The sequence below is a fragment of the Takifugu flavidus genome, chromosome 4 (assembly GCF_003711565.1).
Source record: "Takifugu flavidus isolate HTHZ2018 chromosome 4, ASM371156v2, whole genome shotgun sequence".
Taxonomy (NCBI): Eukaryota; Metazoa; Chordata; class Actinopteri; order Tetraodontiformes; family Tetraodontidae; genus Takifugu; species Takifugu flavidus.
The window spans coordinates 11,658,266-11,674,007 of record NC_079523.1 but is presented as its reverse complement, the minus strand read 5'-3'; the positions used below and the strand labels follow the sequence as shown (position 1 = coordinate 11,674,007).

The 15,742-nt window shown below is 42.9% G+C and overlaps 2 protein-coding genes and 1 long non-coding RNA gene across 5 annotated transcripts; 1 reads left to right on the top strand and 2 right to left on the bottom strand.

The window, feature by feature from the left end:
- Window positions 1–137: 137 nt before the first annotated feature.
- Window positions 138–5,449, bottom strand: LOC130524611 (E3 ubiquitin-protein ligase MARCHF9-like). Of its 3 annotated transcripts, none has more exons than XM_057030890.1 (5): window positions 5,098–5,449; window positions 4,079–4,316; window positions 1,906–2,061; window positions 1,595–1,787; window positions 138–873 (listed from the first exon to the last, which is right to left on the bottom strand). In XM_057030890.1, the coding sequence occupies exons 2-5, from the start codon at window positions 4,310–4,312 to the stop codon at window positions 569–571; spliced, it is 888 nt and encodes a 295-aa protein (XP_056886870.1). In that variant the 5' UTR covers window positions 4,313–4,316; window positions 5,098–5,449; the 3' UTR covers window positions 138–568. The 3 variants fall into 3 exon arrangements, with proteins under 3 accessions (XP_056886870.1, XP_056886872.1, XP_056886869.1); XM_057030892.1 differs by having other exon boundaries at window positions 4,079–4,313; XM_057030889.1 differs by having other exon boundaries at window positions 4,079–5,449.
- A 139-nt stretch (window positions 5,450–5,588) lies between these two features.
- On the bottom strand, window positions 5,589–7,122 carry LOC130524616 (uncharacterized). The gene is made up of 2 exons (XR_008950173.1): window positions 6,253–7,122; window positions 5,589–6,109 (listed from the first exon to the last, which is right to left on the bottom strand). It is a non-coding gene; the product is annotated as an uncharacterized LOC130524616 (long non-coding RNA).
- Window positions 7,123–7,809: 687 nt separating this feature from the next.
- LOC130524612 (cyclin-dependent kinase 4-like) lies at window positions 7,810–14,791 on the top strand. The gene is made up of 8 exons (XM_057030893.1): window positions 7,810–8,078; window positions 10,479–10,713; window positions 10,796–10,931; window positions 11,020–11,187; window positions 12,079–12,188; window positions 13,017–13,067; window positions 13,162–13,297; window positions 13,394–14,791. The coding sequence occupies exons 2-8, from the start codon at window positions 10,490–10,492 to the stop codon at window positions 13,466–13,468; spliced, it is 900 nt and encodes a 299-aa protein (XP_056886873.1). The 5' UTR covers window positions 7,810–8,078; window positions 10,479–10,489; the 3' UTR covers window positions 13,469–14,791.
- The last annotated feature ends 951 nt before the right edge of the window (window positions 14,792–15,742 follow it).

Below are 15,742 nucleotides of genomic sequence, written 5' to 3'. Positions count from 1 at the left end.
ATTCCAAAGAACAATATACATTTTTTTTGACTAATATAGAAGTCTAATGGTAATATAAATGCTTTTATTTTTTGTTCTAGATAATACCTTATGTGAATTTATTTACGTCCATTCACGCATCCACCAAAACACAATGCTTTTTTCTTTGAGAAGAACAAAAATCTTTATTACAAAACGTGAGGAGTATATTTTAAGCAAATGTTTCACATCGCTTCTGCCAGCTCATCAGACCCTCAGGAGTACGTTGTTGTGTAATAGCACAAAAGTTCACACCTTTAGACCATCTATTATACATACAAATCAAATCCCGTAACAATAATTAGATTTTTTGATGTTTTTCTTCACCAAAAGCATAAAATTGGGTCATTTAGCAACATTTGTTACAATAATAGAAAAAAACACATAATAATAAAAGCATTATGCTTTTGAAAAAGGACCCATAGGTTTTATTTTGTTGTGTGCCACGTCTGTAAAAACTTTCTGTGGCAGTGTTTCTGTGACAAGAGTTTTTAAAATGGATTAGGCAAACGCTTTGATCTCCCCCTCAAATGGGAAGGATTATCCACTTTCATACTGTGGTGACTCTCATGACCACTTCTTGGTTGGCACGGTGCAGGTTGCTGGGCCTTAGTTGGCTGAGGATGTGCAAAATGGTATAACCACAGTGGTGGTGGAGAACAGTCCTCACGTGATGGCTTGTCCTCTGTCTGCTGTCCACGGCACTGTGAGAGTTCCTCTCCACGCGACCTTTACTGCTAAGGGGGTCACCTAAGTCCTTCGCCTTCTCGTAATTCAGAACTTTCCACTGCTGATTCACCGCCTGCCAGCGTTTAAAAATCCGGTAAACAGATGATCCTTCGTGGATTATAAGGCCTGAGAATAGAGGGCAAATAATGTTACAGGAAAGGCTTCTTTGTTAAGAATTAAGTGTTGCCAGGTAAAGAATGTACAGAATGATAAGCTTTCTCAAATATCTATTGCATTTGCTAGATTAACTTGGTGTTTTGCAAATAAACAAGTGTCAAGAACCACTCAGCAAGTACACTTCAGCTGTTGAATTGTGACCAGATTAAGGTCACTTCCTGAACTCACAACAATTAGAACAAAAGTACCCAGAAAATAAACCACACAGAGAGTGCAGACCTCTGCCAAACAGGTCATTTCCCCACATAGTGTGATTTGGACCTGTAGTATAATATAGGCAGCATTAATACAAGGTCTGGATGATCAAAGTCCAAGGTCCCTCCGGAAACCAGAACCAAAATTTAACAATCTATTCCATGACCCATTGTCAACTAGTCCTGGAAATGTCATTAAAACCTGTTTAGAACTTTTTGAATTAGTTTCCTGACAGACAGACAGACAGACAGACAGACAGACAGACAGACAGACAGACAGATAGATAGATGCTGGCTGTCACACAACCTCCTTGGTGGAGGTAATAAATAGCAAATTCACCTCAGCTAATTATTATAAACAATGCTACAATGCTAATGTCTAGGAGTTGTTTGCTTTATTTAGTGTGTGTGTGTTCTCTAAATTTTTATTCAGCCAAATCTTTCACAGCATGACAGCATGAGATTGTGAGATTTACCTATACAAACAACGTCCATGAAGCCGTACATGCCATAGCATATCTGGAAGAGAAGGTCTTGCCGCTGCCATTTGGCTGATGGGCTGAGAGACGACCACACCAGCCAGGAAATACTGGCAATAAGGAAGAGAGAGCCCAGGATAATGGCTGCAATCTGCACCCGCTCAATTACAGTCAGGGAGATGGCCTGCCACTGCAGAGAAAACAGAAATGGGGGGAACTCAGTACACTAAAGCATATAAAATCCTTACAATGTGGTATTTTGTCGACATGTGTGTCTCACTCAGCTCTTCTACACCATTGTTCTCTACCTGCAGCGGGTTCTTGGTGCTGATGGCCAGGACCTGGTACTTGAAGTAGCACAGCTCACAGCTCCAGGAGCCTCTTTCGCTGATCCAGCGGATAAGGCAGGACTGGTGTGTGCAGCGCACCGAGCCGTCACAGCGACACGGGCCCAATAACTCCCCCTGCAGGACACATGTTGAATAGGAATGAGGCGCATAGTTTTGCTTTGGTCTTTTTTTTTCATGTTTTAGTCTTATTTTTGAAGAGCCCCCCTCCCCGTTTTTATAGTAGGCCACTGCTATTTTTATGGCTCTTTGTTTACTGGAAGAAACCATAGCTGCACTGTTACTTTGTTTGGAGACTGAGATGGAAAATGTTTTTATAGTCGTACTGCAGATACTGTAATATTTTAGTTCTGACCTTTGCGGTGCATCTTTTTCTTTCAAGAAAAAGAACCATCTGATTTTACTTGGCTGGCTTAGTCATCACTCAGTCCATTTGGGGTGATATTTTTGGAGAAACGATCGTCTCCCAATTTGCCACACTCGCAAAAATAACTGAGTTCAAAACAGGCCAGAATTCCTGAGGAGAGATTTTGGCAGCTGATCCCCTGCCGGTTTTATTTTATTACAGCTAAGTCTCTTACAAAAACGACTGCATCACATTAATCTAAAGATATTCCAGGCGTGTTGTGCTCTAAAAATAAATCCGCTCAAAGGATACATTTGCTTTGATGATTTGAGCCGCAAACCATGAGCCAATATATAAAAGGGAGTGAAGGTGTGCTTGTTTCCCTTGAACTGCCCGTTCAGTGCTGTATCTGGATTAGGATACATCACAATTAGTCTCAGAAGCAGTAACAGAATATCCGGCTCGGTGCAAAAGCCCTCAGACTGACAACACCCTTGCAACTCACACTTTAGTTTCTGTCTGATTCAGTGTGACACCGGCTCTTTAATTAGCCCACATCTAGAGGAAGGGGAAGTGAAACTTTCCCCGACTTCAAGCAAAGTCTGTCTCTTCAAGGTTGGTTTAATCTACGGGATTTGACACACTCAGACCACCACTGAAGACCTATATACACATTTTTTTTTTAAAAAATGTTTTCCTCCTTCTTCCCTCCCTGCTGCTCTCCTCCCTATGGAGAGAAGATATTTAGGTCTTATTTTGTGTGACCTTCCTGTAGCCTGAGAGAATGATGAAAGGGGCTGACGCCTGAATTAAAGAGTCCCATGGCAGATTACTGAAGTCACACTGCCTGTCTTACTCACATCTCGCTGAATAACAATGACAATAAATGGCTTTCATGTTTCATTCTTTCACGTGTCCTTTTCGGCACTTTTTAGCATCATATGAATGTTACTACAAAGACCCGACTGCTTCCCACAATAAAAGCCGGCTCTGTGCGGACGCCCTCCATCAAGCCTGCTGCTATTTTCAGATCCCTGCCGGGTCTGAGAGATTTATTCTTTCTCTTTTGGTGTCAGTAACTCCAGATTTCCAGGGTGATATTGAGACCGCAGGATGTCATTTTTATATGGTTATGGTCACGGTGATGCCATCAGGGTCAACACCGTCTGATTAATAACATATGAGGTTTTCAGTATAAGCAGGTTCAGCCATTTGGTTGTAAAGCACAGTCCTGCAGCTACTTACATACGAACCATCATCATTCTCAGGCTCTTCTTTCCCCAGTCTGCCTTGCAGCTTTAGATATGTCATGGAAGCTTCTGAGTGAAGCATGTCTTGTGACGTGTGTACAGTTGTGCTGCACAAAGTGGCTAAAAGTGAAGCTCATGGAAAGAAACTCACTGCCAATGGTATTCTTGTTGGCTCCTTAGAAACACCCTTTTGGGAATCCAAGGTGCCCTTTCATGACATTATGACATGTGTGCGTGCATCTTGTGTGTTCCAAAATCTGCTTTTTGAAATTAAGCATTAAGTTATTTTGAAATAACAAGTATGTGAATCAGTTCAAACATTAAAATTTTAAATATTTCCATCATGTTTCTTTAACTCTTTTTATGACGCCTACTATCTAAAAGACTGCACATCATCAAGTGCCAGGACACCAATCCTGTCTGTGAAGCATTTAACCTGGTGAAAAGGTAAATTGTGTTCAGTTGAGGGGCCCATTTGACCCCCAGCAAGGCCCTGGATTGGTTCCATCTGGAATGCAACAGTGCTGCGACCGTGTACCTTCTCTGGCCCCTGGAAGCAGATCCGGCATTGCGGGGAACGCATCCCGCTGTCCGAGAGGCTTGGAAGAGAGGAGGCGTCCAGGTTTCCTCCCTTGGGCTTGAACCTGTCTTCATCGTTCTCAAACGCCAGGCTGCGGGGCCGGGGGTCTGCGCCATAATATTCCTCCTCGTCGTCCCGGCGGGAGCAGCTGAGCGACGGCCACCCACAGTCCCCTACAGCCAGCCCCCGCATCCTGCTGTGAGAGACCGTGTCCGTGTCAGTCCTGCTTGATCCCGAGCGCATCAGTAGCAACAATTTAAGTTCACTGAAAAACATCCGGATCCGATATTTGAACATTATTCAGCACACAAATAGTTCTGTGAAACCACTTTCCATTATTTTTGTGGGTGCCGTTGTTGTTATTGTTATTATTATCACGGGCTTTCACGCAGACAGTTCACGTTTATCCATACAAAGAGCTGAAGAAACACATGATAGGCTCTGAGATCAGCCCATAGCTCTTGTATATCCTGTTGTCATAGCATGTGCGCTGCCATCCAGCCAATGGGGAGCGGCTGTTTCTCATGGACGGACGCGATTTCTTTCAGGTTTCAATGGAGGCTGAGAGACACAAACAGCGAAGCACTTGCATTTCAGTCCGTGCGCTGCAGCAGCATCGCGTCGTGCAGGTGCCCCAGCGAGTAACAGACAGTCCACGAAAAGAGTATGACTGAACGGGGTGGCAAAGGGGTTGTTTGGTGCAAAATCCTGTTAAGAATAATGTGCGAGTGTGTGTGGTGCGATTTTAGACGAGGAAGTTTTTCATTTCTTAGAGAGGTGGTGAGAACAGAGATCGGATCCTTTGTTGTCTCAGCAGCATCAGATCTTCTTGTGCGATGGTCGTTGTTTTCTGTTGTTTTTTTTTTCTACATCGAGCGTCCTCTTTCAAAAACAACCCCGACGGCCCATTTGCAAAGTTGCAAAATGGATTCGACAAAAAATACGCCTGGAGGTAGAGTTAAAAACATCCGCGTCACCTGAACTTGCGGCGCCAATTCCCCGCTTTCCCGCGACCATCTTTGCACCACCGATCAGCAGGATGGCAGACACGAATTCCTGCACAAACACGGACGAGCCCATGGCGGTCTGCAGCCGGCCCCTCTGGGTGCTAAAAAACAAGTGCACGTCGTCATCACACCTTGTCCGAAATTAAATCAAGGCCCGAATCAGGAGTCCCGCAACTTCATGCGTCTTCGCCATCCACGAAATGGTCAAACTCGACGATGTAAAACTTCCTCTCGTGTATATATTTCCAGATTTAGATTAAAAACAACACCCTCCCCTCCGACGGGAAGAGCGGAGATGAAGCTCCAATCCAAGGCTGACAGAGCCAAGGTGCCGATGTTCATGTGACGTGGAGACCACGTGTTCAGATGCTGAAGAAAAAGAAAAACAAATATTGCGTTTCAGCCTCAAGCTGCAGGAAATGTGTTAACACTCCGATCAAACACATGTATCAAAAAATGTATGTGGTACGTAAGGAATATTTAATAAGATTTTTTTTTAATTTTTTCAAAATCTGAAGGGTTTCCGGAGAAGGATCTAGTAAAATAGAACTGGTATCATAATTTAGGACCACTCACACTGGAATGATATTCAGAATTTGGGCTGATAGACGCTTCTGGAGGATCACAGTTCCATTTAATATTCTTCTGAAGATTTGAGATGGAAATGTGATTTCCAGCCACTTTCTTTTATGACGCAATCCTCCTTTGTGGGAGAAATTACAGTAACTTTGGATTTGGCACGGTGAGAGATAAGGACCTGCAGGAGAAGCAAGCACTTAAACTCATCATCTCCTAGATGGATTTCAGTCAGGGCAGCTTCTGGAATATCCACTTTGCCATTATTCTTATATATGAATTTAGCTTCCTCGCTGCTGCTGTCTGGGGAACTGTTGCCATTCAATTATAGATTCTTGTCCGAGCTGCTGAGGCACATGCTGAGGTTGCTGCACCATCCCGGTAAACATTCACTTCTGACAGACAGCTGGAACACAAGCGTAGCATTACTGCACATGGTGGGTCACACATGATGCTGCAAGATGATTTCTGGTTCCTGGTATGTTAAATCCAAAGAGGAAATTTAAAGATCAGTGTACCCTTCCATCAACCCCCTCCATGGAGCCTTACCCGATGTGCTGATCCAGTTGTGTTGGTTAAAATCCAGGATGAAGTTGAATAAAAGTCTTAGTTTTCTTTTCAATCAAAAGAAAATATCAAAAAGAAAGCTCAGTGCATTGAAGAACATTAATCAACACTCAGATCCATGATGATGTCCCAACTGTATTAAAAAAAACGATAAAATAGAATAATATGAAACAGCCACGCACACTTAGATCTTTGACGTGTGTCTGTTTGCATAGACAGACGTGTCTCCCAAGAGTTTGGTTTTTTCCTGATTATTTCTCAGCTGTCAGTCCTGTGATGGTTTCCAGAGAATTCTCTCCTCACATCAGTTGTCTGAGCACCTGTCAGGTAAGCAGCCTCTGTCATGTACGACCCAGCGGTGAACCCTCTCAGCTACTGCTGCACAACCTTATCAGCATGAATACATTGATATTATCATAATGATGCAGCCGCGTTTATCACTCTGTTGATTTGAGTGTTAATGTGTTATTGATATTGTTGTGTCCACCTGCTGGTCTAAACACCTCCCGCAGCTTCTTGAGAATGAACCCAGGCGCTCTTTGCAGGGTTTGGGGGATTTTTCAGGCCCGTGTGGTTTTTGTTTCCACCTCCACAATCGCAGTCATGCAGTCGTTTAATTTCGAGGACCAGAATTCTGAACAGAGATCTGGATCACAAACAAGTTGCATCTGTAAATGTAAAAGCAAGCCTAGAAATTGTGAAATTCTTTCTTTTTTTCCATGTTTTAAAAGTTAAAAAAAACCCACCAACATATTTTATCATCCACAAAGATCAACCATTTCACCACTTTGAGATTTAAGTATCACAACCTAAACTTTCCTGTATAATCTTCATTATACTTCTTTTGTTAAATAGATTAATTATTTTTCCTCCATCATCTCTACTACTTCAAATTCATATATTATATATATATTTAACAATGAATTTATGATCCTGCGGATTTCTTCCACAAAATATGAAATTGGAGTATAATATCACAGACAGGATTACACTATTTGACTGCATCCCCCCCAACCCACACACAGACACACACTTTTAACGAGATTATTCATATTTCTGCTCAGCCCATTATTACATTAAGAAACACATCCGTGTAAACACAGCAACGGTTTCCTTTACACAGGACTTTGAGCAAAAGTTCAGATTTTCTGATTTTATTTGAAAGACGTGTATTTTATTGTGAAAAAATCCGTGTGTTTTACTTGTTAAATAATATTTAATCCCAAGAATGATATATTTTCCTTTCTACTTATATTGAAAAGCGTTCTGCCTTCTTATGTAACTTTGAACCACAACCAAAATACAAAATACAACACAAAGAAAAAAAAACATGTGTAAAACAGTTCAAGGCGATTCGAAACAGGCTGTTTATTTTTTTATTTAAATGAATTATTTTTAATAGTTTAATGTTATTAATGAAACGTTTGAGTTGATTGACAACATTTGTACAACCCGACATTAGCACGTCTCTGGTTGTAACTCGCGACGCAGCTCCGTGCACGAGACATACTCTGGAGACTTTTTTTTTAAGCCCCGCCCTCTCCAGGAGTTGCTGCTAGACGCAACAGGAAGCGACAATCCCGAAAAGAAGAGAGTTCACGCTGGAAGACAAAACCCTCGGCAGAGGCTGAAACCACGCGTGCTGAATCGGCTTCTCCCCTGCGGACCGGCAGCACCCCCCCCCCACCCTCTCCGCTCCGGTCACCGGTGACCCGGTTCTGTGTGGAGTTAGACGTGGCAGCCTAGTGACCATGTTCTCATCGTGAAGCTGTAGTGAGCCTACCTGCCGCGGAGAGCACACGGGCGAGGTGAGAACAAGTCGTCCACCCGTGATTATCCGTATTGTATACGCGATTATCCGAGTGCGCGCGCGCGACGACACACACCGCGAGCATATATGTTACGTTGCACAGATGTGGAACTTGTGTGTCGGTGATCTGTTTCCTCCGCTCCCGGCTCTACTTTGTGCTTCTGTTTTTATCCTTCCGCCACGTAAGTGGTCGTGAGTAAAACCAGTCCCTGTGTGGTCGCTTCACTTTTTTTTCCTCCCAGAAAGGAGTCTTTTTAATCAGGGAAGCAGCACCACGTGTCGAAGGGCAGGGATTTCCACCGTCAGGGCCTATTTTTCTTCTGCTCCGCCCACATGGCCTTCACTATTCGGGTAAAAAATTGACTTGATCAAGTGGATAAAATGAATGAGACCGACTGGTGATCGATACAGACAGGCGCCCCTCCTGTGATCAATTGGAGTCTGCTGGGTTAACGACCTCGGGGCTGAGAGGCATCAGTGGAAACTTGACGTGATGATCCAAAATCTGATGTGTCACTGAAGAAAAACAGAAGTTGTTTTGATGAAGGGACGGAGCCCTTCCTGTGTGGAGCAGACACAGACCAGCCTGCACGAAGGAGAAGTTTCCGCTTTAATCCCATGGCCTGAAATTGGGATGATGACAATGCTGGGTTAAATGCTGTGGGATGACTCAGCCAATTTATACTAATATTTAGCAATAGTTGTAACAGAAAAGATCTGAAATACCTGTGCTGTCCTTTTTCTTCCAAATGTATCGTCTATATTGCCCCACTACTACATAAAGGATCATTAATGCTGTTAAAATGCCTACAGATGTGCATAAGTAGAGCAATAATCTTTGCTTTGCAGAAATCTAGCATAAATTGAGTAGTCCAATAGAGGTAAATATCTGCTCCTAATGAGGATCTATCATATAATACCATTACGATGCCTTAAACTTTAATGTTTAAGTAATTTAATGTTCTCATTGAATTAAATATTCGGTGTCCTGGTCACGTTTATCAGCAGGCTCCTTTTCATTGGTGTCGCCGTGTTAAATTTATAGCCAACAAGAGGCGTGGATCATCTGTAATCATCTAAACTGTTTGTTTTGGCTTCGCCGGTGTTAGCAGAGGTGTTAGCAGGGGTGTTAGCAGCAGCATCCTGTTGTGAATCGGTGCTGCTCAGTGTTTCTTTAAAAACAACAACAGAGAAAGTATTGAACATCAAACTGCAGCGTAACAGCAGCAGCAGCATCAGCAGCAGCGATGCGTTAGCCCGATATTCAGACCTTGCTGCGTCGGGAAATGTGCAGCTTCAGCTGCACTCCCTCTCTAGACTCTATTTCTTTGATGTCTTTGTAGCTGTGCCGCGTTACCGTACAATCTGCCTACCGTATCAGGTTTCACAGCGGCTGATTCACTCTGAAAGTCCACGTTTATGAGCCAAGCTACATGGGGGAAATCTGCAGACTCATAATGCAATCACGGTATAATAGCATTAACAACATTTCCGTCAGCATTTAAATTCATATAAGAAGATTACGACAGGGTTTTTTTTAGTTATATTAGCATTATGATTATGGCAGGTTTATTTTTAAGTTTTATTAGCAGTTCATTAGCAGTATTAAGAAATAAAAGCTGGACTTTTGGCGCTTTGTGTTACTGCATCACTAAAGTAAACTAGTTATTTGCTCAGATTCGCCCAGACTCATATTGACAGTAGTTGGCGTGTGCTGCAGATCTGCTGGAATCTGGACAGATTCTTGTCTGCAGACACAGCGTGACTCAACTTTCTCTGCGTGAGAGGAAGAATGTGGTGCTTTTGACAGGAAAAATGCAATACCTCCTCCCCCGAGTCAGCTGCAGTTCAGGTCGATCACGTTGCTAATTGTGGTTTGCGAGCCGATGTGAATATTTAAGTCCTATTCTTTTACATTGTGTTGTGTTATTATCACCGGACTGCGGGCAGGGCTTCAGCCTGTCGCCGATGCAGAATGAGATGTGTAATCGTACTGCCCGCGTTTGCACTGAGCTCATCAGAAGCTCTGGGGAAGTTTTCATGCACTGCCAAAAGGCTGTAAATATTTTATCAACAAAATCTGCCCAAAAGTGCTGCTTCCTCTGCAGCAAGTCGTCCAGACTCGTTAATTGATGGTGTTGATGTTGTTGTTTCAGTCCAAGCATGCTGACTCATGGACTGAAACTTTCAGACTTTCATTAACACAATGCTGTTTGCAATAGAAATGCATGTTTTTGTCATCCTGTTGGGATCCACGTTCCATTCCCCCGTACTTTAATGCTAATTAGTAGCCTTTAGCAGCCAATGCTAACAGGCTGCACATACACCTGCATAGAAAAAGTGATGCCTTAAACCCTTTTTTCTTAACTTCCATTTGTTTTGTCTGGTTCTTTTCCAGTCTGCTTGGCTATGAAAATGGCCCACGGCACCAGTGTCCAGTACGAGCCAGTGGCAGAGATCGGAGGCGGCGCTTACGGGACGGTTTATAAAGCTCGAGATACGGAAAGCGGGAAGTTTGTGGCGCTGAAGAGCGTGCGCGTTCAAACAGATCAAAATGGCCTCCCGGTCTCCACGGTCAGAGAAGTGGCTCTGTTGCGCAGGCTGGAGCAGTTCGACCACCCGAATGTGGTTCGGTGAGACCGTTTACCGGTTTTGTTTTGAGTTGTCGGTTCGAACGCCTCTCACAAAAGCCTCCAATGTCATTTCACGTGGCAGGCTCATGGATGTGTGTGCCACCCAGAGGTCAGAACAGGAAACCAAAGTCACCCTGGTTTTTGAGCACGTGGACCAGGACCTGAAGACGTATCTAGAGAAAGCCCCCGCCCCTGGATTACCCCCTGGTCGTATTAAAGTGAGAACCATCTGAAACTTTTTAATGGAGACAAGCTTTCTGTTTTTGAGAGGTTGAGTTCAAATCCAAATAAAAACATGTTTTGTAGGACCTGATGCGGCAGTTGCTGTGCGGTCTCGCGTTCCTTCACTCTAATCGGGTGATGCATCGAGACCTGAAACCAGAGAATATTCTGGTGACCAGTCAGGGCCAAGTGAAGCTGGCCGACTTTGGCCTGGCCAGGATCTACAGCTGTCACATGGCGCTCACCCCGGTGGTAAGAGCTTCGCCGCAACTTCAAGTAACATTTATCTTTACAGCAATCAGTCCTGTGATTAGCAAACACATTTGTCTTTGCAAACACATTCATTTATTCATAGACGCTGAGTTCCATTCATGATTCAAATCAAAAATCAACATCTAATATGTGGATCAGATAAATTATGGATCAAACTGAATGTATCTCAAAAGCTTTTTAAAGGATTCCGACTCCACTCTACATGTTCGCGCCGGTCATGCGTCCTGCAGTTGTTGGCTTATTCACAGCATTGGTTCATGTGACCTATATATGATCGCAGTTATCTATATAATGTTATAACTATTACATTTACCAGCATCCTATATCCCTTTAGCGTAATGACTACTGCCAGCACATTTAGCTAGCACACTCAAACATGCCGTTCAGCACGTACAATAAGATGAACATACAGCAGCTGGACGTTTGTCTCCAGTGGAAAACCCAACCCCCCCCCCGTCCATATCCTTGTCCTCATTTTCTGTCTTCTGTGCCGTATGGAAAACCTGAAGGTGAAACCATTTAGCTTAATGTCGAAGAACAGCTAGAGCTCAGTTATCTCACTGAAAGTTTAAATTGACTTTCATTAAGGGAGAACCCTCGATCCATACCTCAGGCTAACATGTCTATTGGGAAGACGATCTCTGTGGTTCTGGGTAAGTTGGTTTTAGCACTAGTGTTAGCACTCATTGCCCTGCTAGCATTTTAGCAGGCAATCTTTAACCGGTTCTTCAACATCTGCGAACCAAGCACAAGTTAGGCCATCCTACGGTCCATCAGGACGTCCTTATATCTGCAAAGTAACAGTTTTTGTTTTCAATAAACCATGTTTGTTGCTTCCAGGTTTTGACTCCGGCCTGTTTTGTTTTCCAGGTGGTGACTTTGTGGTACAGACCACCGGAGGTCCTGCTGCAGTCCAGTTACGCCACACCTGTAGATATTTGGAGCACCGGCTGCATCTTTGCCGAGATGTTCAGGCGCAAGTGAGTCATCAGAACGGGTGCTTTTATTCTAATTATAATCTCATTAAGTTTTCGATGTAAGAGCGACGGTAGGCGTCAGCTGGTAATCAAATTAATTAACTTTGATGACATATCCCGAATGTCCCTCTGTGAGGTGGAGGCCTGTTTTAATAATGTCGGTTCTAGTTCCTCGTCAACCTTGGATCTCAGAGTTCCAAAGTGAGACATTTAAAAAAGTCACATGCGTAATCCACAGCCGTGTATGTCTGTTGGACCGTTTGCATCAAAGTTACTTGGGCACTAAAGAAAAGATTGTGAATTTAGTTAAATATTGACAGAATCCTTATCCATACGGCCAAGATCAAACGTGAAGCCACAGCTTTTTCAGCAGACAGCAACTGGAGTTGTTTTTAATATTACCGCTACTTTAAGTGCTAAAATTAAATATGTAATTTCCGGATCAGTGTCATAGTTTCCAGGTCAGTTATCTGAGCAATATTAATTAATGTTGGTGTCAGTTATTATGTAGGTATGTATGCTCTTTTTGGCATACACATTTTCTATTTCAACACTATAATGGGAATGTTACATTTATTTTACAGGAAAAAATACACCTTAAAAAATAAGCTCGGTAAACAATAACAGGAAAAAACAAACCCCAGGTGTGTTTATAGTTCCGAGTTCCTCCTCTAAATGGACAGTGGCTCCTCCTAGTGGTGGAGATTGGGTAATGCACATGGCTTTATTTGTATAGAGCCATCATTTTATTCGAATAATTCGCTGTTTTGACGAAAATGAAACAAATCCCGCTCCATTCTTCTGATTTGTCGCAATGATTGTGTCTGTCAGACCTCTGTTCTGTGGAGAATCTGAAGTGGACCAACTTGGGAAGATCATCAAGTGAGTCTCGATAGGCTTCGTCGCATTTGTTTTTTTCTGCAGATGCTGAGAGATGAAATGCTAAATCTCTGTCGTTCTTTCTTTTAAATTTCAGGGTCATTGGCTTGCCTTCAGAGGAGGAGTGGCCAACCAATGTTACGCTGTCAAGAAAAAACTTCCCTTCCGCCTCGCCGAGCCCAATAACTGACTTTGTTCCAGAGATCAACGAGTCAGGAGCTCAACTGTTGTTGGTGCGTAACATGAAATGAACCGAGCCATTATCAATGATGAGTCGTTTTCCGGTTGGACACAAAGGAAGTAATACCTCTTTGCTCTGTCTCCTGCAGAAAATGCTGACCTTTGACCCCACCAAGAGAATCTCTGCCCTGAAGGCTCTAGAACACCCGTACTTTCAGAACTAGGGAACACTGACTGAAATGATGCAGAACCGTAAAAGGTGCAGAGAGGTTTAGACTTGACCCGACCGAGGGGGAGTTCCTCTTTGATGTTCCCTTGTTACACACACCGGAGCGAGGTCCGAACCTGAGGCGTGTTAGTGTCCACCCTGTAAATGTCCCAGTCGATGATGTCAGTGTGTCTTCAGAGGTAGCAGCCTTTTAGTTTTTGGGTGTTTGATTGTCTGCATCAACAGGGATCCAGGAATAGAATCCTGCTTTTGAAATGTTGCCGTTGTTATTCCCGCACAGCGTTCCCGGCGGAAAGATGCGCCCATTTCTCCTGCAAGCTGACAGAAGCCACGCCTCCTGATTATGAATGCATCAGTGATTTTTCTGTGTTTGTGTTCATATTTATCCAGACCTAAAGAACAAAAACAGCTGTGCGATGTGCTGTGTCCTGTGAGATGTAAGGGGATTTTATTTTGGTGTTTTTTTTTTTTTTCTTGAAATCTGATGATCAGTGCTGAAAACACATGATTTAATCACATTACGTTTTTCAAATGTTTAAAGCTATAAACATAAGTGAGCTGAAATGCGTGAAAAAAAAAACAACTATAACCTATACTAGCACATTAAAATGGAAGCTACTGCCTCCCTTCGTTATCACTGAGCAAGTAAACTCTTTTACGGAAGGGTATCGCTGCCACACACACACACACACACACACACAAGGACATAGTATTGCATAAACACATTTAACTTAAAAGTTAATGTTCTAACAAAAATAGGCCTTTTTGTTTCCGCTATATTTTTCATGTTAAAACGTAACATTGCGTTATTGGAAGATGTATTTTTATCACATTTTTGTGGATAAAAAGCTTTTACGTTATTTCAAGATAAGCCAGCCTAGTTTCACATTCAAACAAGGTAAAGTTCTGGTAAACGAAGGGAATCCACATTGTGCCACCTCACTGGAACCCAGGCCAGTGGGCTAGTTTATCTGGAAACAATGCAAACGTGACGTGATTTCCCCTTATAGCGTAATAATGTCACGTTAAAATGTGTAGAATGTATTGTTAAAACCCCAAAGACATTATTTAACTTCTTTAATTACTTGACAGTAGACCCTGTGTGTATGTGTGTGTGTGTGTGTGTGTTTTGTAGCAGTGCGCTTCTATAGTCGGCAGATGTGGATGTTTAAATTGGAGGGATGTTGGTTTGCTTTTCTGAGTGACTTGTTACTATGTGGAACACGATGCAAATGATCGTCGTCTTTCTGTGAGTTCTGTCACGCTGAACACCGAGTTCTGTTTATCGCAAAGAACAGTTAAAATCTCTGAACCCCGACGAGTGTTGCCGGTGACTTTCTTTGACTGGCTGTCAGGCCTCTACAGCTCACCTAAAACAAGTAAAGTCGTTGCCATGACGATGAAACCGATCAGGATATCGGGAACAGCTGTCGCCGCTTCCTAAACAGCTAAAGAAAATGAGTTACTGATGTAAAACATCGAAACCCTAAAATCTGGACCAGTCCAACGCTCGTTATGGTCCATCAAAGCACCATCAAAGGTCACAGATGCAGAACGTCAGTCATTTTATCCACGATCGTGTAACCCCCACTGGCTCTTTTCACAATAACTAGAGAAGACAATTTTTTAGCACACAAGCAGGGAATTAATGTCAGCAACGTCAATAAAAATCATAAAATAAGCAACATTTCATCACCCAGTAGCTGCCTGATGCTTTATAACCAACAGCCATCCTCGTTCTCATGACTCCTCTTATAAGATTTACAGTTCTAATCTGTTTGGAGAGTGGTCGTTGTGCTTTGATGGCTTCTAATATTGATTCTTTTATGGGGGGCCGGGGTTAGGATTAAAAGCACTTTGAATTTTGATGATTTTCAACCATGACGAGAAGGAGGGCAGGCTCGGACCTCCAAGTCGTTTAATTTCCATAAAACCTATTTTATCTCCTCCTATTTTCGGTCCCACTGCATCACCCGGACTCCCAGAGCGGTTTTGTCACTTTACCTTTGCAGAGTCCCACTTCCTGTGCAGAGCACAGGTTGGGTTTAATAACAAGGAGTCATTTTTAGCTCCTGCCTGGTTGTTCAATTATTTTCATGACCTTTGACCTGGTCTAAAAATGAAATCTTTTGGATACGATTGCATGTTGCACCAGAGTTTTATTTCCTCAAATTAGTTCATTCCTAATTGTGTTTGATTTCATTCTTTACTGTAGGTTTTAGATTTGCTTGAGCTCAAATGATGGAAACAGGAGGGGTTTGTTCTTTTA

Excerpts from the sequence above, each read along its gene's own strand:
- LOC130524612 (XM_057030893.1), top strand. The coding sequence starts at position 10,490 with ATGAAAATGGCCCACGGCACCAGTGTCCAGTACGAGCCAGTGGCAGAG. Across the intron at positions 10,932-11,019 it reads TACCCCCTGGTCGTATTAAA|GACCTGATGCGGCAGTTGCT; the intron begins GTGAGAACCATC and ends CATGTTTTGTAG. Across the intron at positions 12,189-13,016 it reads GCCGAGATGTTCAGGCGCAA|ACCTCTGTTCTGTGGAGAAT; the intron begins GTGAGTCATCAG and ends TGTGTCTGTCAG.
- LOC130524611 (XM_057030889.1), bottom strand. The coding sequence starts at position 4,417 with ATGTTCAAATATCGGATCCGGATGTTTTTCAGTGAACTTAAATTGTTG. Across the intron at positions 1,788-1,905 it reads GCACCAAGAACCCGCTGCAG|TGGCAGGCCATCTCCCTGAC; the intron begins GTAGAGAACAAT and ends TTTTCTCTGCAG. Across the intron at positions 874-1,594 it reads CATGGACGTTGTTTGTATAG|GCCTTATAATCCACGAAGGA; the intron begins GTAAATCTCACA and ends CTCTATTCTCAG.